The sequence below is a fragment of the Brachyhypopomus gauderio genome, unplaced genomic scaffold (genome assembly GCF_052324685.1).
Source record: "Brachyhypopomus gauderio isolate BG-103 unplaced genomic scaffold, BGAUD_0.2 sc71, whole genome shotgun sequence".
Taxonomy (NCBI): domain Eukaryota; kingdom Metazoa; phylum Chordata; class Actinopteri; order Gymnotiformes; family Hypopomidae; genus Brachyhypopomus; species Brachyhypopomus gauderio.
This window is the reverse complement of record NW_027506892.1, coordinates 304,910-332,332: the sequence shown is the minus strand read 5'-3', so window position 1 is coordinate 332,332 and position 27,423 is coordinate 304,910. Positions and strand designations below refer to the sequence as shown.

At 41.5% G+C, this 27,423-nt stretch overlaps 1 protein-coding gene and 1 long non-coding RNA gene across 3 annotated transcripts; both read left to right on the top strand.

Moving 5' to 3' along the window:
* Positions 1 to 107: 107 nt before the first annotated feature.
* Positions 108 to 22,056, top strand: ckap2l (cytoskeleton associated protein 2-like). 2 transcript variants are annotated; one of them, XR_013125101.1, is made up of 10 exons: positions 108 to 284; positions 3,586 to 3,652; positions 3,733 to 3,766; positions 3,902 to 4,962; positions 5,146 to 5,341; positions 15,249 to 15,404; positions 18,534 to 18,591; positions 18,726 to 18,876; positions 19,169 to 19,608; positions 20,877 to 22,056. XR_013125101.1 is itself a non-coding variant. In XM_076989940.1 (9 exons), exons 1-9 carry the CDS (start codon positions 239 to 241, stop codon positions 19,467 to 19,469), a joined length of 2,070 nt encoding a protein of 689 aa, XP_076846055.1. In that variant the 5' UTR covers positions 108 to 238; the 3' UTR covers positions 19,470 to 20,802. The 2 variants fall into 2 exon arrangements, 1 of the variants encoding a protein (XP_076846055.1); XM_076989940.1 differs by lacking the exon at positions 20,877 to 22,056 and having other exon boundaries at positions 19,169 to 20,802.
* Positions 22,057 to 22,661: 605 nt separating this feature from the next.
* On the top strand, positions 22,662 to 25,646 carry LOC143491157 (uncharacterized). The gene is made up of 4 exons (XR_013125102.1): positions 22,662 to 22,820; positions 23,022 to 23,159; positions 23,628 to 23,761; positions 24,484 to 25,646. It is a non-coding gene; the product is annotated as an uncharacterized LOC143491157 (long non-coding RNA).
* Positions 25,647 to 27,423: the final 1,777 nt, after the last annotated feature.

The window sequence follows — 27,423 nt, the reverse complement described above, 5'->3', positions numbered from 1 at the left end:
TAATTCAGCGTCACGGCCAGAGGTCACGGCTGTCACGTTACGATTTAAAACGATGGGATGTGACGTCACTAAGCGAACGTTTGAACGGACCAATCAGAGTACAGGGGCGTCGCACGCGCAGTATTCAAGCGTCGTGAACGCGCGGTGGCGGTTGGTCGTTGCTAATGAAGTTCTGCGTGTTTATCTCATAATTTAGGAATAAAGTGAGAAGAGAAATAAATAAACGGAGAGAAGAAAGATGGAAACGTTAAAAGAGCGAGATGTGTCTAAACTAACCCGAACAGGTAACGGATAAAGGCGGAGATGTCGGTATCTGCGGTGAACTAGCGCTGTGAAACGGTTGTTGTTTATATTGTGTGTAGATGTAGATGTGTGTGTAGGTGTGTGTGTAGGTGTGTGTGTAGGTGTGTGTGTAGATGTGTGTGTAGGTGTGTAGATGTGTGTGGTGTGTAGATGTGTGTGTGGAGATGTGTGTGAAGATGTGTAGATGTGTGTGGTGTGTGTAGATGTGTGTGTAGGTGTGTGTGTAGGTGTGTGGAGATGTGTGTGTGTAGGTGTGCGGAGATGTGTGTAGGTGTGCTGGTGCAGTTTCACATTTAACGTCCGATATAAACATCGCAATATATGAGAATAAAATCAGCTCGTTAAAACAGACGGGCGGAGAGTATTGGAGTATTACAGTTAGGGTTGCAGCGGTAACCGGTTTCACGGTATACCACGGTATTAAAATGCACGGTTATCATACCGTGTGCGTTTGCTTATTACCGGTAAAAAGCAAGCCAGCGGAGAAACTGACCCGCGCATGCGCAACTCCGCTCCGGTTCAGCTACTCAGCACAGCGGTGAGAATGGCAGAACGTGTATCAGACTTAACAAATTTTTTAACAAAAAAAAAAGCTAAACTAATGTCAGCGGCAAAAATAACGTAATCGCGGTGGCTCCGCCCGTGCGCGAGGGTCTCACGCGCTGTCGATTAGCGAGGTCGTGCACCTCTCGAATTTTGTAACTTTGCGTGCGCCGCGCCTCAGCGCAATGAACAAAGTCATATTTGCAGGGTTCATACACCTTTATAAGGTGGAATTAAAGCACCTGTACGTCATTTTAAAGGTCCGTTTCAATATTTCCCAGCACCTTAAACTTAATAAAGTTACATATTTATACATATACTCGAAATAATTCGCTTTTTCATCACATTATTTAATGGTTGTTTATTTTCAAAACGCCCAATCTTAACGTCTTCACGTTCTCTCCACGTTTCTCTTCACGTTTAGTCCTGGAATTACAAGAGGCTCGTATTTGTTAACGTAATACAAAAGAACTGTGCGGAGTCGCGCGCTACGGTCACTAGTGAAAGTATAATTCTAGCTTTTTAAGGTCCTTGCTTTCATTGGATGTGAAAGACGCCATTAATTGACATGCGTTCATTTTCAAATTCTAACGTGCCTGTTTTTCATATGTTAAAACCAGACTCGGTGTGAAAGCCTTAAAATAGAAATCTCTATTGTGATGATGTCAGAAATAAATCCTCTCTTTCTGCAGTATCTGGTTATATTCCAACTTGGCAGTAAAACGGACGTTTACAACAGTTGTTGATCAGACACTGACCCAGGCTGAGTTTGTCAGATATTAAATAATTTAAACTTAAATAATTGTAATGAAATCCATGATTTAGGTTTCTCTAATTTTGCAGTATTTATATAAACATGTTTACAGCTTATTTTTTTAAAGGAGACATTTTGTATACAATAGTTGCAGGTTTCTACAATAAATAGTTAATTGAACAAAAAAAAACTTGTTGTAATTTCTTTAAGGATCAGTGTATCTTTTAATAATATACAAACTAACTGTGATACCGTGATACCGCGGTATTTTCTGAGACGGTTATCATACCGTGAAAATCTCATACCGTTGCAACCCTAATTACAGTATTAATGACCCCCACCGCCTGACCAACACTAGCTGGTGGTGTGGCCATGTGATGTCGGATTATCGTACCGGAGACATAAATTATAAAGTTATCGTATTTTGTGTTAAATGTTTGTATTTTGTGGGAGATTATCGCGCCCCTGTCATAACCACAATAACGTGTTGATGACGAAATAACGTGTGTGTTGATGACGAAATAACGTGTGTGTTGATGTGGTCACTAGTGTTGAGCAGTCTGCCGTCTGTCTGAGTTCACATGATCCATCATGACCTTGAAGATGGTAATCAGTGTCCTTTATCCGTCTGGTTGGTCAGATGGTCTTTATTTGTGCAGCACTGTTGTCCTCCAGGATCAGAGACCATGTCCAACACTACCAGCTCCCCCGCTGTGTGGGGTTCACACTGGGCTGTTTGATGGGTTTGATCTCCACCTGGTGAGATGTCAACAGTGCTCGCTGGTTCTCTGAAGTAGTTTTCATAAAGCGGGATGATGGTGAAATATTCCTCATGTTGTCCATTAAAAAATTCAAGTGGCTTGTCATCGTGATTTGGGTGAACCGTCTTTAACCAGAATGGTTAAATTATTGTATATTTGACCTTTTGGGGGTTTACTGATCGTACAGAGGGCAGCATTATCGTAAACATACGGTAATTATCGTACACCTGGCAACACTGGCAGTTGGTGAAATGTTGCAGTCATTCATTGGTGGTGGTATAAAACAGGGAGGATTTGGTGGGCTTTGGTGTTATTGTAGATGGAAAATTTGTCTTATCTGCTGGATGCAGAAGGCAGGACCAGAGACTAGCTAGTTCTCTTTGCTAATCCTATCACGTCCCTGAAAAAGACAAAGCGGATGTGAAAACACCTCCAGATAGCGATGTCGAAGTTTTAGTTCTTTGGGGCCCTCACTGAAATAACCTACAAACTTTTCATGACATTTTCCACATCAGCTAATGTCTAAAGCTTGTGAAACTGTAATTACAGACCATACAAACTTAAAAAGCAAAATATTTTGCTCATCAAAGTGAGGGAAAACAAAGACAGAATTTACATTCCTGACTCTCAAACTTAACCATGGGGCAGTCATGGTCTTGTGACCGGAGGGTCATGGGTTCGATTCCCAGGCCTGAGGCCATGACTGAGGTGCCCAGAGTGGTGGGCAGCCCTAGCACAGGGAGTAGTGCGCTGGGTTAGGGCTGCCCACCACTCTGGGCACGTGTGCACCACAGACTGTGTGTGTGTGTGTGTGTGTGTGTGTGTGTGTGTGTGTGTGTGTGAGAACTGCACAGATGGGCAAATGCAGAGGACAAATTTCGATTGGATTGAAGGTCACAAATGACAAATTTGGCATGTTTGTGTTAATCAGGGCACACCAACAGAACTGAAAAATCTATGTAAATCCCAAATCAAAATCTGAGCACATACTCTCTCCTCTAAAAGATATGTCAAGTGAATAGGCTTATGAATGGATGCAACGTTTCATGCAGTGCTTTCTTCAACAAACACATTTTAGCCATTATCCATCACCCCCAGTTGAAGTTATTTTTGTTGAAAATGGCTCAAGCTCTCTTTGGCAGTGTCTCAGATACTCATTGTGCTATCTATACCAACTTTCTGACAAAAATACTTTAATGCATCAAATTATCTCTTAATTCACAGAACTGCGTAAGCAGAAACTTGCAGAGTATTTGGCACAGAAAGGCAGATTGAAACCACCAAACCCCAAGTAGGTCCCTAATTTTAAAACCTGTGACATTTTGACATGAATGTGCTAAATCACTAATTCTTCATTTAATTATTCTAAAGACCTTACCTGAAGGACAGTACAGTTCTGAAGAAGGTAAGACCAGCCCAGGTTCTCTGTTTATAGACTTATTCATTCATAGACTTGTTTTAATTTGTGTATAATGAACTTTTATCATGAGTTTATCAGCTGACCTTTTGCTGACCTTTTCATTTGTTTCTATTTTTTTAGTCAGGTGAAGGAAAAGAGAACCAGGTCACCAGTGCCATGGGTGCAAAAAAAGATATGAAAACTGAAAACATGTTTATAAAGAACAAAAACGGCACCACAACAAAATTGGAGTTGAGAACCATGTCCACGGCCCCTTCTGCTGTTAGCGCACATCAGCACTTAACATGCAGGCCAGGTCTGTCTCAGACTGGCTGTCACTATTCTAGGATGCACTCCAATGGAACAACCTTTGTTAGAAATGCCCCCCTCAAACAGATAGAGACTAAAGCACAGACGAACACGGGTGTTGGGCTTCAACAGTCCAAGGCTGCTAAGACGGACGCACGCACGCCATTTGGGACCTCTTCTCACAGAACACATGGACATCCAGCCAAGACAGATTTCTCAAGAAAAGGAAAGGAATCTGGATTGCATAAAACAGCATCCGTGTCTGTGGTCAAATGTTCAACTAAACAACCAACAAACTCTGTCCAAAAGAAGGTTGGCACCATTAGCAAAACCATGACTAGCAAACAAATTAGACTTACACAGAATGGTATGAGCAAGACTAGTGTAATAGGCCCAGACGTTACTCATGGCCAGGATAAACGGTACGGTGGTTCTGTTCAGTTCAAGGAATCTTTAAAGTGTAAATCACAGGCAAAACCAGCCAAAATGCAGCCTTCTCAGAATGAGTCTCTCTTCCTAGGTACACATTTAAATAAAGCAGGAAGTAAATCAGGTCCTACTCACCCAATCCATCGTAGCTCAGCCATGATGAGGCCAGCTCTTCCTTTAGCGTCCTCTAAAACCATAAAGGCCACCAGACCAGCAGGTGTGAATGTGGCCCGTGATAGAAGTGCAGTCCCTCAGCAACCCGGTACAGCTCAACACCCCAGTAATGCCACGCTGCACGCGCCAGTGCCAAAGACTGTTCCACGCAACTCCAAGAGCTCCAGCCAGGCCAGGGGCACAGGGCAGCCCAAAACCCCAAAAACAGGGTTTAATCCTGGGACCCAGGGGGTTAGGACTGTTCCCCTTGATTGCAGAAAGAAACTGACTGCTGCTCAGGAGGAGAGACAGTGAGTTTGTCACTATAATGCAAAGTTGTACACAGAGCAAGTTCTGTATGAGTTTTTGTGCATGTGTGTGTAGTTCTAAAATTTAAATATATACTTTACTAAGAAATTATTGTGCGTGTAATATTACATATTAATGCATCTTAACCTCATAATTAACAATGTAAATCTTAATGACTTGAACAGGCGTAAACTCGAGGAGTGGCGAAAATCAAGAGGAATTACGTACAAACGCCCTCCGATGCCTGTTCAGCCAGTCAAGAAAAAGACTTCTGCGTCTCCTCACAATTACTGGACATCTATGGAGCACGAGGACGAGGTCCATGGTTTTGTCTGTGCTGTGGACCAGTCACTGAATGACTGCATCCAACTTATACAGCAGGTAACTCTTCAATGTCACACTTTAAAACATCTTGGTGTGCGGCCACAGAAGTCCAATGTTGCCACCCTGTAGAGCACCTGCGTTAACTCTTGTTAACACTAACTCTAACCCTCATGTTAACCCTAACCCTCATGTTAACCCTAACCCTCATGTTAACCCTCGTGTTAACTCTTAGGGAATTACTGGTTGACTTTACTTTCTCCATGACACACCTCAGACCCAGCGAAAACCAAATGCAGGTGTGCGTCCTGTACATAAGATGTAATTATCAAATCAAATCAAATTTTATTTATATAGTGCTTTTTACAACAGTTGTTGTCACAAAGCAGCTTTACAAGTGCCGAGTCCTAGCCACCAGTGAGCAAGCCAAAGGCGACAGTGGCAAGGAAAAACTCCCTAGTTTTTGCATGAGGAAGAAACCTTGAGAGGAACCAAGACTCAGGGGGGGAGCCCATCCTCCTCTGGCCGACACCGGTCACCATGACAACAACAACAATATAGACAGAATGTAGACAGAATGTAAAAGATGCAATAATGTCCATTTAGACAGAATATAAAAGATGTAATAATGTCCATCATGGTGTAGGCATCCGGTTAGGCAGGAGGTGGCCGGCCCAGGATGGATCGCTTGTCTCTCCTCATCTCATTATTCCTCAAGCAGGCGGGCAGCCATGTGGAGAAATGAAACAGGGAAAATTAGCTCTGTATGAGGACATGTACAGGACAGGTAAAATTATAAACATTTCTGGAGTGTGGCAGCAACTCCGACACTAAGTTAAATTATTACAGCCTAGCTAAAAAAGGCAGAACCAGAAGGTAACATAGGCTTGGGGGCATTCTGAGACAATGGCATCCGTCCACTGCACTGTCAACAAACTTGAGTGACCACGAGCAGTGACAGGATGACAGCACCAGCACCCCAGTCTACCATAAAACCCTTCGTCTATGAACCCCTGGATCTGTACCTTTATCTAAGGGGGATATTAATTATCAAACGCTAGACTAAATAAGTGGGTTTTCAACCTAGATTTAAAGATTGTGACTGTGTCAGAGTCCCGGACACATTTAGGAAGATTATTCCAAAGCTGGGGGGCCTTATAAGAAAAGGCTCTTCCCCCTGCTGTTACCTTGTTAATTTGTGGAACTAAAAGTTCCTGGAGGTATTCAGGAGCAAGCCCGTGTAGTGCTTTACATGCTAATAATAGAATTTTATAATTCTATATTATTATTCATATATAATGTGAATAATAGTGGTCCTAAGATGGAGCCTTGCGGGACCCCATATTTAACCATTGTATGTTTGGATGAAATATTATTGAGCTCTACAAACTGATAGCGATTTGTTAAGTAAGACTGAAACCATGAAAGCTGTGCCTGAGACTCCAACCCAGCGTTCTAACCTTTCTAGCAAGATCCTATGATCAATTGTGTCGAAAGCTGCACTAAGATCAAGAAGCACTAACAGTGATACATAGCCTTGATCTGATGCAAGGAGGAGATCATTTGTTACTTTAACTAATGCTGTTTCAGTACTGTGATGGGGCCTAAAACCAGATTGGAACTTTTCAAATATGTTATTCCTATGCAGATATAGGCATAATTGCTGGGCAACAGCTTTTTCTATGATCTTAGATATAAATGATGTGTTTGAAATGGGTCTATAATTAGATAGCACAGTCGGATCAAGATTTGGTTTCTTTTTGATCAAAGGTTTGATAATTGCTAACTTGCATGATTTGGGCATGTGACCTATTGTAATGGATGAGTTAACTATAGTTAGAAGAGGTTCAGTTACAGCTGGTAATACCTCTTTTAATAACTTTGAGGGAACTGAGTCTAGTGTGCAGGTAGTACAATTTAAGGAAGAAATTATTTTCTCTAATTCTGATTTTGGGAGTGGATGAAAAGCATCAAGTTTTTCTCCCGGTATGTAATTTAAATCAATATCAACCAAACCAGATGACATACCAGTTGTATTGCTAATAAAGGGTTTTATATTTTGTCTAATATTCTCTATTTTATTATCAAAGAAATCTATAAATACATTACTAGTGAGGTTTCTGGAATCTGAGGTTCTGTGCCTGCTTGATTTTTTGTAAGTTTAGAAATAGTATTAAAAAGAAATCTAGGATTGTTTTTATTTTTCTCTATCAGTGAGGCTAAGTATGCTGAGCGTGCTTTAGTGAGTGCCCGTTTGTAGTCAATAATGCTATCCTTCCAGGCACAGTGGAATACTTCCAATTTAGTAGATCGCCATTTCCGCTCTAATTTACGTACTATTTGTTTTAAGTTTCTAGTTTGGTCAGTGTACCACGGGGCGAGCTTTTTGGATCTAGCTTTTTTATATTTTAGTGGAGCTACTATATCTAGTATGGAAGTTTTTCTGTCTCAATATTAAAATGAAAATGTAATGCGCATTTGCATTTACATGTTCTACTCATACAAGCAACTTTGAGCTCAAAATTCAAATGCAATAACTCCATTTTCATTTGCAATGTGATGGACATCCATTCACATTTCATTTACACATACATTTTGATGCTTTATATGTGTCTTTATTGAAATGAAAATGTATTTCCCGATTTGAATTATCAAGTTCATGTGATCATGCAAAGGTTGTATCAAAATTATAATTAAAATGCTATTCGCTTAATATGCTTTGCCTTTCGTGATAACACGTTTGAAACGTAATTTTCAACCTCACCACCACGCTAAAAAGATGTCAATATTCAAACGTTAATGGAGAAATAGCGCCACCCCTGTTTGCAACAACATTACGATACCAACAGCGCTAAAACTGTGTCAAAATGCATCTTGAAAATGCAATCCGAGCAGATTGCATTTTCATTTCCATGGTCTTCCACTATAGTCAAATTATAGTCAAATTAGATCCCATCAGCCTTCCAATCAGATTCCACCTCCCTCCACTTTATTCAGCCAATCGGGTTCCCCTTTCCACCTCAGGGAGCCAATCAGGACGGGACTAAAGCACGCTCAGCACAGAGCCATATAGTTTCTGGCTCTGCAGTACAGGCGAGTTTTTGGTCTTGATTTATGATCCCTAATGCCTGGTTCACACTGCACGACTTTTCAGTCGTCAGGTTTTTGTGCCGTTCGCACTACACTGGTTGTGCTGTAATCGCGAGTCTTTCAGTTGTTGTGGCTTTCACACTACATGACTGATCGGTGACGCGGGCTCACAAATTACACGACTGGGGAATCGCCGACTCATCTGGCTGCCGTCCAAAAACACGAGAACACAAAACGAAACTCGTGAAAACCAGCAACACCACATAAAGAATAAAACAATGTACATGTACTCCACATTTTCGTTATTATTATTATTTTAGTCCCATAGTCCCAAGTTGCCAGAATTATTTCATCTCTCCGTTGCAGTGAACATAGTTATAATCAATCGCACTATTTCTCCAGTGCTGTCACAATAACTTAAACACAGTGTTGTAGTAAAGTTGTAAGAAAGGTGAGGATTTTGTGTGTTTGCTGGGTTACTGTTTTGAAAGCATTCTTGAAAGTTTTTTACATTCTCAGAGACGGGGGCGATTTTAGGATCTGGTCTTTAGGGGTGCCCAGTCCCCAGTGCTCACAGAGGCACAATACCAAAGTATTGCGCAGGTGCAGAGCAAGGTTTTTGCATAATATAATATTTAAAAAATGTGTTGAGCCAGGGGGTGCTGAGCAACTTCACGGTGGTGCTCTAGCACCACTAAAAATACCCTAGCCTCGCCCCTGCTCAGAGATATCTTCAGCGGTGCCGCTGTTCTCTCTCCGCGTTCACATTGGCTGTAGTTAGACGCTGCTGCCGACTCTCAGTCGCCGACTGGGCTAGATATTAAACATGCTAGATATTAAACACGCTAGATATCTGCCGGTCGTCTGCGATGAGTCGGCGACCACTCGGCGAGCGTCTTTCAGCAGTTCACACTACACTGAGCGAGCGACGAGTGATCGCCGATTTGCCTCCGACCACAGTTTCTGTCGGCGATCTACAAAAAACAGTCGGCGACTGAAAAACCAGCCTAAAATCGTGTAGTGTGAACCGGGCATAAGGTGTAGTTTGAGACCTAGGCAAACTATAACGTAGAGGAAAAGAACTCGTACGAAAGACAGACCAAAGAATAAAAACGTACACTGAACACTCGATTAAACAAACACAATATATGAACCCCAAAGGTATAGTCTGAGACTAGGGAAAGGCATGAAACGTAGACAACGGAAGCTTATACTAAGGACTTACCAAGGCATGAAAACATAAGGACCATCTCTGAAGCCACAATGTGTAGTATGGAGTGAGATTGCGGTCTTTAATATGAGAGCGCAAAGATAAGATTCAATCAAGCAAGTCAGACACACTGAGCACGCAAAATCAAGAAAACCGAGCGCTGTTAAGTGCGCTCACTTCCCTGTTTTCAGTGCGCGTTTCAGTTTTTTGCTCGCTTCTAAAATTTCTGCTCGCGTCATGATTACAAGTACGTTAAAGATCAAAGCTTGGTAGAGGATTACCTGCGGGTTCAGGTAATTATGCCGCGTCTGTGGCATTAACCACACTAAACAGGGACGCTGGGGGATTCTAGATAACATCACTCATCGAGGCATTACCGCTTTATAACTTTAAAAATACGACAGCACAAATGTTTATTTAAATAAACCAGCATTAACGAGCAGAAATGGTTTTCTGTTTCTGATCACACGAGACCCTTCACGGAGGTCGGCCGTTCTACCGCCGTAGTTTGAGGCACACAGTTGCTCTGCCACAGCGCTCAATTTGGCAATAACAGTCACATCAGCGCCAGATAAGGCTGATATGTCTGCCACTTGATCGATTAACATTTCACACTAATGTAGTGTAAATTCACCATAAGGACTCGTCTGCTACCCTTTGAATTAATCTAATGAGCGCTTCTGTGACCATGTCTAAAAAAACTCGCCTGTACTGCTGCGCTGTAGTCCCGTGCTGATTGGCTGCCCGCTGTGGAAAGCTGTGGAACCTGATTGGCTGAATAAAGTGAAACCGTGGAATCTAATTTGACTATAATTTGACTATAGTGGAAGACCATGGAAATGAAAATGCAATCTGCTCGGATTGCACTTTCAAAATGCATTTTGACACAGTTTTAGCGCTGTTGGTATCGTAATGTTAGTGCAAACAGGAGAGGCGCTATTTCTCCATTAACGTTTGAATATTGACATCTTTTTAGCGTGGTGGTGAGGTTGAAAATTACGTTTCAAACGTGTTATCACGAAATGCAAAGCATATTAAGCGAATAGCATTTTAATTATAATTTTGATACAACCTTTGCATGATCACATGAACTTGATAATTAAAATCGGGAAAAAAATTTTCATTTCAATAAAGACACAAATAAAGCATCAAAATGTATGTGTAAATGAAATATGAATAGACGTCTATCACATTGCAAATGTAAATGGAATTATTGCATTTGAATTTGAATTTTGAGCTCAAAGTTGCTTGTATGAGTGGAACATGTAAATGCAAATACGTATTACATTTTCATTTGAATATTGACACAGAATAACTTCCATATATCTAGAGCTGATCTGCAGGTATTCTCTAAGTAGTCGGTTAGACTATCTAACTCTCCTGGATCAGATGGCGAGTGGGCTAAAGCAGTTAAGTCAGGGAGGGTTTCAATAAACTGTGTTGCTGTTGATGAATTTATCGAGCGCTTTATACACTGCCAAGGAGACGGGCGGGTATTTATGTTAAGGTGAAAATCGAATTTGACTAAATAGTGATCGGAGATTGCTACGGTTTGCGGGAGTATGTTTATATTAACTACGTCGATACCCAGCGTTAATATTAGATCTAGGGTATGATTTCGATAATGTGTAGGTCCTACTACGTTTTGTTTAATGCCGACAGAGTTCAATATAGAAGTAAAAGCCCTTGTCAGTGGATCCTCCGCATTATCAAAGTGTATGTTAAAGTCTCCTACCATTATTATTTTGTCACTACATACTGCTAAATTTGCTGCAAAATCGGTGAAATCATTTAAGAAATCTGAGTAAGGCCCTGGTGGTCTGTATACATTGGTTAGGGAAAATGTACTTTTATTTTCAGATGGACTAATTACATTAATAGACTGCATCTCAAATGAGTTTGAGATATCTAAGTATTTCTGATGAATTTCTAATCACGATAGATTATACATATTCCACCTCCTCTGCCTGACAGTCTAGGTCTATGTATATAACTATATCCCACAGGAGTGGCTTCGTTTAGAGTTAAATAATCACCAGATTGAACCCACGTTTCAGTTAGACATAGAATATCAATTTTCTGGTCTGTTATAAGTTCATTTACAAAAACTGCTTTTGAGTTGAGCGATCGAATATTGATTATTCCAATTTTCAGATCGGTCATATAGGTTGTAATAATTTGATGTGAAGTCTGAATATTAGTTAAAAACTTAGGGCGGACTATTTTCTTATGATTTAATTTAACCCGGGGCACAGACACAGTCTCAATCCTATGGGATCTTGGTGACGCCTCTAAGCAGCTCGCAGACAGGTTTAACCCGTTAGTCTGCGGCCTGGTCGCGACCCTGGACAGTCAGCAGCTCCTAGTGCTACTCTGCCGACTAACTAACAGACTACGGGCTATGCTGCAAGATAACAGGGCAGCGCCATCCCGGGTGGGGTGGACACCGTCCCTGCCTAAAAGACCAGGCTTGCCCTCGAACTCTTCCCAATTATTAATAAAGCCCACTTGATTTTCTGAACACCACTTGGACATCCAGCGGTTTAGCGACGTGAGCCTGCTGTATTGCTCATCACCGCGCCGCATTGGGATGGGGCCAGAGCATATTACGGCATCGGACATCGTCTGGGCTAATTTAACCACCTCTTTAACATTAGCCTTAGTCACTTCTGACTGCCGCAGATGTATATCGTTGGCCCTACATGAATCACTATCCTAGAAAACCTCCTATGGGCCAACAATCTAAGGTTGCCACTAATGTCCGGCGCTCTGGCTCCCGGTAAACGGCTGACTGTAACCGCTGGAGCCCCTAAAGGAATAGCGACTTTCACGTGTCGGACTATAGAGTCTCCTATGACCAGAGTCTCCTCAGCGGGTGTAACACTGAGCGGGGCAAACCTGTTGGACACGTGAACCGGTGAGTGGTGCTCTGGTGGGCTAGCGCAGCTCTCGCTCTCCGACTACGCCGCCGAGACGTCACCCATTCGCCCCGCTGTGAGGGCTCTATCGCCGGAGTCGCGGAGGCGCTAGTTCTCCCTGGCGCGTCCACACCTACTACAGACCCTGTCCCTGTCTCTCTATCCCTCAATAATGAGTGGACGCGGCGCTCTAAACTTTCCACTTTCGCCACAAGAGAAGTAACTAACTGGCACCTCTCACAAATACCATCACTATTACCATCAGTGGCGAAAGGGTCTAGACTAAACATGCCACACTCCGAACAAGGAAACAAGCCAACACAAGCCATGAATAAATCAAAACACTTACCGTGACTAACCCTGTAAAGCTGCTTTGCGACAACTTGAGCTGTTAAAAGCGCTATACAAATAAACTTTGATGATGACTTTGATATATAAACTTACGCTAGCTGATTTGTGAAGGCAGAAAGTTGGTCAGCGGCCGGAATAAAACCTGTAAAATTTATCTAGGAAGGCAAAAGGTAAAGATTAGCACGTAAATAGATTATTATACTTTAGAAAACAATTTCAAAATTCGCTCCGCAACAGCGTCGGCAGGAAGCAGCGTCACACAGAACCGTCACACAGGAATTAGAATTTCTAAAAAGCATAAGGAACAATGCCAGGGCTTTGTGTACTGATGTTGGTCCTCTCCCTCATATTGGTGGTCTGTAGTATATACATACTGAGAGACTTGGTGTACAACAGCAGAATTATCAACGGGATTTCAGTTATTAGTCTGATTGAACCTCTCCACACCCATCAGTCCTGGCCAAATCAAGACTTTTTAGTTTTGATTTAAAAGCATCTAGTATTGTTCCCTTCTAATTATAGCTGGTTCCTAATGTTGAGATAGACATGCAGGTCCTACACTATTAAGAAGTTTACAGACCAATAATAATAACAATACCGTTGTCAACTCTGTAATACTGTAGTACTGGTAGCCAGTGTAATGTCTTATGGATGGGAGTTATGTATTGTCGTCTTTTGCTCCTAGTGAATACTCTAGCAGCTGCATTTTGAATCAAAGCTGAGGCTCCTTAGAACATGAAATAACATGCTTTCAGATAAAAACAGTGACCATTGCTTGGCAAATGCATGTGCGATCACAAACAACAGATAACAATTTAACAATTGTTTGTTTAACGTATTTGACTCTGCCAACATAAATCGTTCCACAGCTGGACTGGCACTGGACTATTACTAAACATTTCCCTGCACACTAGTTTACAACTTTGTGTGACTAGTTTACAACATTACTGTGATGTAGCAACCTTGTGTAGGTCTACGTTAATGTGAGGTTGCAATTTATTGCAGGTTTACAATCCTGGGCGGTAGCAACTTTGTATCATGGATGTTTTTTCTGCATGTTTCCATTTATCGTGCAGCGAATAAAATAATGTGATGTGTTAACTGATGTGTTAACGCTACATTTGTTATAATCTGAGAGAGATCATGATTACTGGTTAATACATCACACATGTAAAGTGGAGTAATATACACTATATTGCCAAAAGTATTTGCTCACCTTCCTTGACTCACATATGAGCTTAAGTAACATCCCATTCCTAATCCATAGGGTTCAATATGACATTGGTCCACCCTTTGCAGCTAGAACAGGTTCGACTCTTCTGGGAAGGCTGTCCACAAGGTTTAGGAGTGTGTTTATGTGGATTTTTGACCATTCTTCCAGAAGCACATTTGTGAGGTCAGATACTGATGTTGGGTGTGAAGGCCTGGCTCTCAGTCTCCGCTCTAATTCATCCCAAAGGTGTTCAATCGGGTTGAGCTCAGGACTCTGTGCAGGCCAGTCAAGTTCATCCACACCAGACTCTGCCATCCATGTCTTTATGAACCTTGCACCAGTGCACAGTTATGTTAGAAGAGGAAGAGGCCAGCTCCAAACTGGTCCCACAAAGTTGGGAGCGTGTAATTGTCCAAAATGTCTTGGTATGCTGAAGCCAAGCCCAGCTCCTGAAAAACAACCCCTCTAGAGTCCGCTCTAGAGTCCAGTAGCGGTGTGTTTTACACCAATGCATCTAATGCTTTGCATTGCACTTGGTGATGTATGGCTTTGATGCAGCTGCTCAACCATAGAAACTCATTCCTTAAAGCTCTCTGCGCACTGTTCTTGAGCTAATCTGAAGGCCACATGAAGTTTGGATGTCTGTAGTGATTGACTCTGCTGAAAGTTGGTGATCTCTTCACACTATACACTTTAGCATCCGCTGACCCCACTCTGTCAGTTTGTGTCCGACCACTTCGTGGTTGAGTTGCTGTCGTTCCCAAACACTGACAGTTGTGGAATATTTAGGAGTGAGGAAATTTCACACCTGGATTTGTTACACGTGTAGCATCCTGTCACAGTTCCACGCTGGAATTCACTGAGCACCTGAGAGTGATCCATTCTTTCACAAATGTTTGTAAAAACAGTCTGCATTCTTAGGTGCTTAATTTTATACACCTGTGGCCACAGAAGTGATTGGAACACCTGATACAGATCATTTGGATGGGTGAGCAAATACTTTTGGCAATATAGTGTATGTGTAGTTCAAAGTGTCAGTGCAGTTGTTCTCTACATCAGCACTTATGGACTGTCTCTGGTCCAGTAATATTATTGAGCGTACTTGGCCAGGCTGAAGAAAGTGCAACTGAAGTTTATAAGAAGTTTACCCTTCTTCTGTATGTGTTTTCCATTTTTTTCCAACAGGGTTGCTCTGTAGACCAAGTGAGAGATGTTTTGTCTCGGGTGCCAATGGCACAGAAATTTGCCAAATACTGGATTTGCCAAGTCAGACTGATGGAGAGAGACGGAGACTTTGATGTCCTGCCAACATTTGAGGAGGCTGTGCGCAGCGTCAGGGAGGTGTGTGGTTTGTCATTCTCTTTTATGTTCTGACACACACACACACTATAGCAGAGTTTACCCTTACTGAGACAATACTAATAACACAAGTTATGTACTTAACAAAAAAAGGTGAAATAACTAAAAACATGTTTTATAGTTTCTTCTTCATGTATTCTAGTTTCTTCACAATAGCCACCCTTTGCCCTGATTACTGCTTTGCACGCTCTTGGCATTCACTCAATGATCTAATAATTAACTCTGATAAGGCACACCTGGAAACCATTTCACGTGACTACCTCTTGAAGCTCACTGAGAGAACTCCAAGAGTGTGCAAAGCAGTAATAAGGGCAAAAGGTGGCTATTTTGAAGAAACTAGAATATATAACATGTTTTCATTTATTTCACCTTTTTTGTTAAGTACATAACTCCATGTGTTCATTCATAGTTTTGATGCCTTCAGTGAGAATCTACAATGTAAATAGTCATGAAAATAAAGAAAACACATTGAATGAGAAGGTGTGTCCAAACCTTTGGCCTGTACTGTAACACCATTCTTCATATCTGAACATCTAAAATATGAACATTACCTCCAACTAGCCCAATCTGTTGCAAATTTAATCATTCAAAAGTTTAATCTGAACAGCACAGTACAAGCTGATGAAGTCCTGTGGCTCATTAAAATCTGGGCAGATTCCTCCAGACCACAATTTCCCGAACTTCAAGAAGTATCAGATACATGTAGGGCTCTGTTGCAGACCTCCGCTGGGCAGATTCCTCCAGACCACAATTAGGTCCTATTACATGTAGGGCTCTGTTGCAGACCTCCGCTGCATCTGAAGGGGAATTGATCAACCAAGAAAACGCATCATACAAGCATGACGATAAACCTTGAGAACTTCAATGATTGCACAAATGATCAGTTTAAGGGATAATTTGCCTTACTCTGCATTCCAGGGAATTTCATAAGTACTGTAACAACACAGTGCTGTCTCAGATATTGAAAACATCTGGACAAAATGAATTCCAGTAATGATACTGTTGATACTGATGTTTTAACAGATTGCATCATCTCTGTACCTGTTCAAATAATATGATAATATTAGTCAAGTTTACATAGTCAACATTTGACGGAAACCTTTATCCAGAGTGACTTATACATGTTTATTGATATGATAATCTGGTATGGCTACTGATATCCAGGAACAGACGGATGTCTGTGAACCTGGTTGAGAGCAGGACGGTGTCAACATGTCAGACGGGCCACATCTAGCCAGCACCCCAGTTTAGATGAAAAACCCAACAAAGCTACAGAAAGTCCCAGAGAATGTGGTGGATATTGGTGTTCAGATCAAGAAATGCATAAAGTCATGGGAAAGTTGTAAAATTCATGACCAGAGTGCATTTACTCAGTATAACCCAGTGGGTACTACAGACATAAAACTTTAAAGGCATTGGTGTTGTCACCTTTCCCTGGTCATCAGAGACAAAGGAGACTAAACTGATCTGTCAATAAGAGACATGACATGCAGTACTTACATTTGTCCTGTAACAAACAGGGTTTGCTGCTTCGCTAAGGGCCCATCACTCTGTGCAGGATCTCTGTTCTAGTGCAGGGGAGGTTATGCAGAACATAACATGGTGAGCTCTAGAGGTGTGCCAAAAAATCGATTCACAAAACAAAAATCGATTCTCATTTACTACGATTCAGAATCGATTTTAAATGTCCCAAAATCGATTCCAAGTCGTGGTGAAGTCTCGCGTTACGTTATTACAAAATTACGCGAGACTTTACGCAGCAGGTTCTGGGACACACACATGCGCGGAAAAGTTTCAAAACAGATGGAGGAAAGAGATATTCAACCTGTCCCATCTTTGTTTAAGGCAAAAATATGGGTTCATTTTGGTTTTTACCGAATGCCGGGGAAGACCGTGTAACGCGGGAGTACAGGGATGTATACGCCGCATATAGTGATAGAGAGACGGGTGGTCCGGTTAATGGCACTAATGCATTTGTCCGAACTAAACGCAAGCGCGAGTGTTAAACACGGAAACAACGCAGAAAATAAATGTAAGCTGTGTGAGCACAGTAAAACTAGAAACAAAAACCAACGCGGAAAATTGAACGCATGAAGTTAAATACTCAACCGTAAGGAGACGGGAAAGAAACTAAATAACAACAGTAACTAAAACACAGCGCGGATAAATGCAATGCGAAAACGAAACCAAAGGTGCCAGGGGAAGTGACTTGCACCAGCAACCTCCCAAAAATAAAAACAAAACAGACAGGAAGATAAACAGGCTTGGGAAAACTTGAGGTAGGTCAGGGAGCGACACAGGAGAGGGAACCTCGAATAAGAAAAGGAGAAGTCAAAGAGAGAAAGGTGACAAGACACCTTGTAACCAAACGCAACCACGGGAAAAGTAGAAGCAGGCTGAGATGTGCAGGCATGACCGGAAACAGCGGAAACGGATCATTGCTGATTACGCCCAGCGTCAAAACATAAACATTAATACAGGTGTTGAGTACTTTTATGTTTTCATTCATGTGTTATTGCTTTCTCATATATCATATGATCCTGACATGTTAAAGCCAAACAAGTTGCAAACACCCCCCACCCCACAAAAACAAAAAAACAGATGGATGTCAAAAGGGAGACGGACATGGGTCAAACTAACCCAGAGGAGCCGGTTCAACACAACAGTCAGCACACACTGTAAAACTAAGTGGCAATCCTGCACAATGGGCTGGAGAACAGGAAGGAATTCATGTGCTTCCTGATAAGAGACGTGTGAGTCCAGGCAGCATTTATGAGGATGACCTGACCTAATACACTGACTCAGGGCTCCTACCCCACAACTTCTTGCTGGACCCTTAAGTAAACTACTAAACAGTATAAACTCATTAACATCACCCTGAATATGTAAAAGTAGTACAATTAGAGGTGGAATATTAGTTTAATGTCAAAGTGCACACTATTGTTTACTAATGTAAATGAGCACACTAGTGTTTACTAATGTAAATGAGCACACCGTTGCTTCATAGGTTTTTTAAACTCTACATTTGTACTTGGATGACATTCCATATGACTATCTTAAAGACTTTGTCTTATTGTCTTAATGTAATCATGAATAATTTTCTTTTAACAGTCTGTGGATGAACTGCGTTCTGTGGTTTTTGAGATCCTGAAAAGGAAGGAAGCAGAAGGTACAGCAGGTCCCGATAATGATGTCCCGATAATGATGTCCCGATAATGATGTCCTGATAAAGCTGGACTTTCTTACCCATGTTTAACGTTTAAAATGCTACAACACTGCAGTCTCCGCTGTGTTTTATTTCAGGTTCGTCTTCCAGTCGGATTGAAGAAGGTGAAGCAGGTGATGAAGAGGAGACTCGTTACAGCATGTGCACTCCGAAACCTGTCTCTGTGCAGATTCACGGGGAGAAGGGAGAGTCATCCATAATAAAATACAAAATCACAGCTACTCCAAGGTATAGTACTCCATTTTAGAGAATTCGTTACTTAATCAAGCCATGCTGTAGTTGCCATAGATTTAAAAAATGCTTCTTTCAAAAACCTTCAAATCAAGGTGGCGTGTGTTTTCCATAAAATAGTGATGCATTTCATGACTTGAAAAGTTACTTAATCCATCATAGTTTTTGTGATTCATTGTGGATTGAGTGCATGTCCATGTCTGATTCATTGTGGGTTGAGTGCATGTCCATGTCTGATTCATCGTGGGTTGAGTGCATGTCCATGTCTGATTCACTGCTTGTCATTCAGTGGGAAAAGGGATCAGCAGAAGATCAAACCAGGTCGGGTCAATGGCCATGAAATCCGTTTCTTCACGCCGGTACGCCGGTCACTACGCATCGAGAAAACGGCACCCCGCTTCCCAGCAGCACTTCAGGAGCATGACCCCTGTGTGACCTCTCTCCGACACCTTCTGCCACAGGGGGCAGATGAAGACGACCGCACACACGTGACGGAAACCAGAGATTCCATGTTGTATGTCTACCGAGAAAACGAGGCCCTGAAGGAACAAGTGCACATACGCTTGATTTACGATGAAGCAGCGGGCTGAGAACTAAACTAAACCTCACTTCATTTATCAGGAAACATTCTGTCTCAATCAAACAGCAACATTTCACGAGCTTTCCTGGAAGTGATTCTTATTTACGTCACGCAGCATGGAGAGCATGGGCATGTCAGAGCTTATTCAGGTTAGTTATTTGACAAATAACTGTCGAGGGAATCTTTCTTAACTTTTTTAACTTTCTGTGGAAGCATCTATTTGGTCAAAAGGAAATTCTCTCCCATCATTTATGGGGCCTTTCGCTTACATGCTTGGTGAACACCGCAGGGCATTCTGCATTTTTGCCCTGTTCCACCTCCTGCTCAACACAAGCCAGTAATAGCACTGAACACCTAATATTGGCAAACTGGGAGAATTGATCCGAAATGTGGCCTACGCATTCAGGCCTGACGACTGCGATGGAAAACAGTTTTTGAATAAAGAAAATGTCTTTGTGTATATGTTGCTACTACAGACAATCTTGGATATGTGTGCAGAGAAGGTGGTCTGTGGAGAGTAAGTGTGCCCCGGGTGGTTTGTAGCTCTTCTTCAATGTTTAATAAATGTAATGTACTGAGTGATCACTGAGAGACACATTGGTGTAGGTGCTTGGCTACTGATGCTTTACTGGTCAAGTGTATGTTCAGATGTGCCAGTTATTTTCAGCACAGTTGTGCCAGACCAGCAGGTGATGGGTGGCAATCTTGTGATTGTACAGTCTTAGGCCACCCAATAAACTTATGTTTAAGGTTATTTATCATGCTAGAATCTATTTAATTAAACATGACAAGTCCCCATGTTAAATTGGTTCACTTTTTTCCTTAAAAAAAAAGTTTACATAAATAATCCTAGTTTCAATTTTGGGTGGTTTGGATCCCGTTATGCCTAACTTAAACCTAACCCTAAACCCAACCTAAACCTAACCCTAGTCTGTAGATGGGCAGATGTAGACTCTCATCTTTTATACTTTAGTTCATAAGCACCCAAGGAGTTTACGAGGTGAACATGAGGTGATTAAAGCATATGATTGGATGAACATAATGTAATTCACACATGATTGGACAAATGTATATTGGCCCCTCCCCTCATGCCCCATCCATGCTTGGTGATCTCGTGATGGTCTCAGAGCTGATGTGGATGTGGAGCGAGGTCACGCAGGAACACCAGGCACCCAGAGTGGGCCGATCACGTGTGTGTGCAGAGCCGGAGTGGCTAATCGGGAGATTCGGGAGGATTCCCGATGGGCCGGCTCATGTCAGTCTCTAGTTTGGGCCGATTGGGAGGGAAAAATAATTTTGGGCCGGATTTGGACATGAAACTCCCGGGCTGAAAATGTGTCCCACTCCGGCCCTGTGTGTGTGTGTGTAAAAAGTTCTAGCTTATACATCTATCATGTGACGATTGCGTCTATACCAGGGGTACTCAACTGGCGGACCGCGGTCCGGATCCGGACCCGAACGCTCTCCTGTCCGGACCCTCTACATTCTTTTACTATAACCCCCAGCGCAGAGGTAAAGAACTTGGGCGTCACAATAGACCCAGATCTCTCGTTCAATACACATATTAATAATATAACTAGGGTAGCGTTCTTTCACTTGCGCAACATTGCCAAAATTAGAAACATATTAAATATTAGTGATGCAGAAAAACTAATCCATGCATTCATATCCTCTCGTTTAGATTATTGCAACAGTCTCCTAGCTGGATGTTCTGGTAAATCGATAAACAAACTCCAGCTGGTTCAGAACGCAGCAGCACGAGTTTTAACAAAAACTAAAAAGTTTGATCACATTAGTCCCGTACTATCGTCATTACACTGGCTGCCAATTAGATTCCGTATTGACTATAAAATACTTTTATTAACATATAAAACGCTGCATGGCTTAGCTCCAGACTATCTTAGTGAACTTATTGAACAATATAACCCAGCGCGTTCACTTCGCTCGCAGGACGCAGGGTTATTAACTGTTCCTAGGATCAAAAAGATCACAGCAGGTGGAAGAGCCTTTTCTTTTAAAGCTCCACAATTGTGGAATAATCTTCCTGCCTCTATTCGGGACTCAGACACAGTCTCAATGTTTAAAACTCGATTAAAGACTCATCTGTTTAGTTTGGCCTTTGATTAATCTGTTACATATTTACTACATCTCGTATCTTTTCTCCGAGGTTCACCTGGAGAGTAACATTGCAGTCGGAGCCTACAATACCAGCATCGCTGCTCCGACACGGAATGAAAGCCTGGCGTTCATCAACAGACATTTACAGTGACAATATCATAACCCAGAACTTTCATTTTTACCTTTACTTAGTCTGATTGTGTGATTTGTGTGTGACTTGTGTATTTGTCTGTATTTTGTGTAATTTGTGTGTTAACGGGCCGCCCAATGGAGGATGGGTTCCCTTTTGAGTCTTGGTTCTCCCGAGGTTTCTTCCTATTCCCCATCATCATAGGGAGTTTTTCCTCGCCACTGTCGCCTTTGGCTTGCTCATTAGGGTTCTGGACCCATAGTATTGTTAACCTTTTAAATCCTGTAAGGCGCTTTGTGACAACATGTGTTGTGAAAAGCGCTATACAAATAAACTTTGATTGATTGATTGATTGACCCTCTCTCATTCCTGATTAACTGGATACGGACCAAAACAAAACCGTAGCATTTATTTCAGGGCTATTGAAAAAACGCTCCGTCACGAATGTTACGTTCGCCACCCCACGCTCAACAACTTACGTTCGCCACCCCCGCCCGCACCGGACCTCGGGTCACAGGTATCTGCCAAAATTGGACCGCGGACAAATTTAGTTGAGTACGCCTGGTCTATACTATATACTAATAAAGCATAGCATCAAGGAAAATATTAAAATTTCCACCACCTGTGATGTTTCTCCATCAGTCTTGAAGATATTCACACACACAGAGAGACTTTGTAGAGTGAGGAACTAAAGCTCTGAAATACAACTGTTTGCTGAGGGTGCAAAATTGTGTGTGTAAATATGAAAATGATTCCAGGTAAGTAACATTGTACCTAGGTAGGATATGTAGAGATGTTGATGTGTAGTAAATTACACCGTCTCCAGAGGAACCAGACATTTTGTACAGAGGTCCTTCAGCTGTGCAAGAAAAGTGCTTCAAAGTCACATTGCTTGCATATCTGATGAAGGACCTCTGTACAAAACAGTGTGTGTGTGTGTGTGTAAACGCACTTTGTGGGAGGGTGTGATAAACTCATGAGAAGTAAAGCAGACCCACATTAGGCTGTCCAGAGGTATTTAACCCGCTTTGTTTGATTCCTCCTTTCATTTCAGTGGCTGTTCACCTCTCAGCATCTGCAGGCTCTTTCTTCCAGCTGTGGAGGCGATATCGGGTCAGTCCGCCGTGATGGATATTCATGTAGTGTTTTTCAACAAGCCTCCTAGTCTCAATTCTGGACAAGAGATAACGTCTTGAAATAGATTTTTCCATTGTACTAATATGTTGACCAAATTGTAGTCCTGCCTGCCATTTACATCGTGTGTGTGTGTGTGTGTGTGTGTGTGTGTGTGTGTGTGTGTGTGTGTGTGGTCAGTCCACTGAAACATGTCCGCCGAAAGTAAGGCTCGGTTGGAAATAAGTGGTGGCAAGTGCGCCATAGTAGAGAGAACTAGAGGCAGACCGGAGAAACACGACATAGTTTTCAAACTACTGCGTGGCACAAAGCAAAACGGTAAGAAAAACGTTCATCTATTTTTAGTTTGTCGTTGCACGCGTATTTAATATCCGTTAACTTAAATTACCTGATACATTAAGATCCATGTTTGACATTTGATATTTACTAACTATAGACTTTGAACTCGACTCCTTAAGAGGTCGACCTACTTTACTAAATTATTATACAATTAAAGAGAAAAGGAAGAAGAGCACTGAATGTTTCTTTTTCCTTTAATTCAACAGACTTAACGCATCTTTCTCATAGATATGCGATGAGCCCTACTTCGCGAAAGAAGCACACATAAAGCTATAAACGCATTCTGTTGAAGTCGGTCGACCTTTTAGGAGCTATTAAAGTTCAGTGAGAATATTTAACGTTATATCGGTTAAATTCCGCATTAAAACGTTCCTGTCGTTTAAGGGGATTGTCGAGTGTTCATTTCAGTAAGATTTCAATGTATTATTATTATTATTTCCCACGCAGTCACTCTCTACCCGAGGATGCTAGCCGATACCACCGTCTCCTTTGCGCTGTGCTTTGAAATGAAAAATAAGAAGTATTTTCCTGTCGTACAGAGGGCAACGGACACATCAAATAAGGTCGAAATTCAGTTTCAGGTAATATTGATATGTAATCTTGCCACCTGTCCCGGTTTTCACGTGCCTGTATGCCATATTATGGCGTCAAAATAGGACCTAATGTTTTGAGAATCAAAAAACAGAATCCATAACCAAGAAATTACGTTTTGTAATTGAGAAAACTGTCGTTAATATTGAGAGTTTAAAAAAAAGCTGGTTTGTAAACACAATATTTATGTTTTCAATAGTCTATTTTGAGTTTAATATTCTTGAAGAATCCGTTTTCGTTTTCGTTGCGCCTTTTCTCGTTCGCGCTTCTCTCGGTCTCGCTCTCCTCCAGAAGTTTCTCGCTTTTGACTTTTGGACCTGTTTTTACGGGTGGGCGGGATTTACACAGTCATTGGCTGATGGAGTTAAGCCCCGCCCACCCATGCCATTCTACACACACACGATTACAATATACAACAGGGTAGTCGTAACTCCAAACAATCTACTTCAGTCTATCTTCAGTCTATTTACTGATGTTTAGTCGGCCCGCACTTTTGTGACTTTTGTCACTGTTATAGACAATGCAATAACAATACATTCAACAGAAGGAAATTATATATATTGTTTTGTATATATATGTTTGTTTTCAATTAACTTGACCTTTATTAACCACGTTTTGTTAGGATTGTCATGTCACTAAGATTGCTAGTTCCACCTTATGAAGTAAATATTTCGGTTGGTGCACTGGGTCCATCTTTCCTCCATCTCCACAGGTCCGGATGTTCAGCTCTGAGCCATCCCAGATTACGTTTGATGAGATGTACCTTTTCAAGTGGAAGGAGAAGACGGAAACCTGGGGAACTCTGGTCTCGGTGGCAGAACCCAGCAGATACTTGAGTGTATCTGACAACCGTGTCATCCTCAGCCCCAAACCACATAATTTTAAAATGATTCCATCACAAATTTTCGAGTCTGAGATTCCCAATATTGTGAACTAGATTAATTTCTCATTCGTGTAGGTACTACACATATGATTAACATCCAAACAGTAAGGCTGTCACTCATTAAGCAAGCTGTTAATTGTATTAAACCTCTTGCTTATTACATTATTTTATACCAATGTATGTAGTTAACAATAATGTAACTTGTCACATAACTTCAATTATGAAACCGATGCCACAATGGCATTACATACCCATTCATTTTATAGTTTAAAAAAATTTCTAATTCTGTAAATGCAGCATAATAAATATTGAGATGGCTGCAGTCTTAGTGTGATCCCCACACCACGTGTAAAATCCTGCACCTGCTGGAGCTAAATGACCAGGTGGGAACCATTTCTTTATTTATTGAGTAAATGACTAAGAGCAGAAAATCAGTGCTTCTGGTTTCTTAGTTGATGTATGATGAGTCAGGTCCAGTGGCATGTGTGTTGCTGCTGGTGTCTGTTCTCCTGTGTTGTGTCCCATGTATTGAGGTTGTGAAACACCTGGTGTTTCATGGTACCCAGCTTCATGGAGAATCCACCTGTCACTCGCCCACTTTTGAAATTCGCAGCAAGAAGAAGCTTATTTTTTAAAGATTGGACAAAACACCTTTCTAACTCATATACTATTTTGAAATAATGTACAGGATTTCCTACCTAAGACTCTTGACCAGGTTTGGCCCACAGTGTGTTTCATAACTGTGGTAGGTAAAGGTTGAGTTACTCCTGATCCGTCTCCAGGTCTTGACGGGTTCATCATCAGATGGACACAGTCCTTCTCTGCTGCTTCTTCACATACCAGTAATTTTTTTCACATGCCAGTAATAACTTTAAAGCATTCTGTCTAGGAATTTATATTTCATACATACTTTAAACATAAACGAGGCAAAGAGGTTGGTTTGTACCTTTCTGTATTCATGTGTATAGTGAAATAAAGCTTTTCTTTTTTAATATAGCACTGATGTATGCATTTTTTAAGAATTTCATTGTTGCAAGAGTGATGCTATGTGCTTTATAAATGTTCTCATATATATTCACATACTCTTTTTTTGTGATCAGTATTTTGGTAAATTTATGGAAACAGGTGCGGTATCTTCTGTTGACTTATTTCTCCATACTTTAAACACCTGAGGATGTCTTTAGCATCTCGTGGCAACACTAAGGATAAATAAAGCCCCTAAGGAGCTTTTTAGTGTCACCAGAACCTGAACCTTAAAGTTAAAATTCAGGTTCGGGTCTAAATTCAGGTTCAGGTCGAGAATGCATCCGGGATACTTAGGATGAGCAAACAAACTCAGAGCTAATCGAACTGCATCTGGTCAATCACAAAACATATCAGAGGTCATTGGGAGGCGCGTCTTTCTGCTAAATTTCCTGTAAGGGTGCGGTCCTTGTTTGGCGTGTAAGTAGCATGTAAGCAGCACGAAAAGTGACCACTGTGCCACCCAGAAATGGCACCTTGTGGCAGCTGCCACATAATCGTGGCACTTATTGTGGCCAGTGCTGCGTGACTGTGGTCTCCGTTGTCCAGAAACGCCGCCTGCCTCTGCTGACAGACATCTAAAGACTCTTGGGTGACTCTGCGTATCGGCCACTCGCTTAAAATCATCCCGACGAGCTCCGAATCGCCATTTGTTGAAATGAAGATGGTTCATAACTTTTGTTTAAAAATTATGTTGAGTGAAATGCTAGACAGCTCTATATTACTAGTTCAGAATACTGTTTAGCGATAATGTCGAATTAAGATTATAGGAGGGTACGTGAATCTACAGTGGTAGACCGTTAACGACAGCACTGTACATTTAAAGGGTTTATTATTATAGATGTATGGTTATCAGTGACTCCTCTGCCCTCAGTTAACTGTTCTGTAATCAACCTAGATAGCGAGCTAAACATTAAAGGACTCAGCAATGATGAGACGATGTAACGTTGTTTTGTTCTTTACTGAGACCCTTTTTACAGTAAAACTGTAACAAAAAGAGAATTGACAATGTACATAAATGTTTGTCATAAAATAAATACACTTCCATAAACATACTGTCACAAGTCATTACACAAATGAACATTTACGTGCCCTTTAGCCAAAACTAACATAAACAGAACTGAATCGTAAAAGAAACTACAATCAAACAGACAAAATTGTGTGGTTCTTACACTTACAGATTATGATTTGCCAAGGCTCACAGGTGATATGAAGATTTATTTTTTGTGCTCGAATGGCCGTTTCCTAATCTCCTTGCTGCTTATAGCCACTGGCCGTTAGATGGCGCGATTTAAACGAAAACAGAACAACAAATGTAGCAAGGGTGCCCCTTGTGGCGCAAAAGAGAATTAAAATGTTGACCAACCGGGACCAAGAGGCCCTTTTCACAACAAAGCGGAAATACGTCACCGCCGGGTAAAACAAGTTCCGGTACTCGCAGAAGATAGTTGTTGTCAATTCACCTCAGCATGGAGCGTGTGTTTACTTCATCCCTGTCGTCGCTGCCGAGACTGAATTTTAAATACGTTTCCAGTATCGTTGGAGAACATTCAACAACGAACGGTTCCAAGTTAAATAGAGGCTACAAATTGTTTGTAGAATAATTTATTCACTTATACCAGGGTAAGCTAACACCAGCTAGCACTGGCTAGGTAACTATTATTTAAGGTATAGCTAGTTCCATTAGTCATCCTACGGAGTGGTAAAACAGTCTATATTATTATGATATATATTATAATATTACAT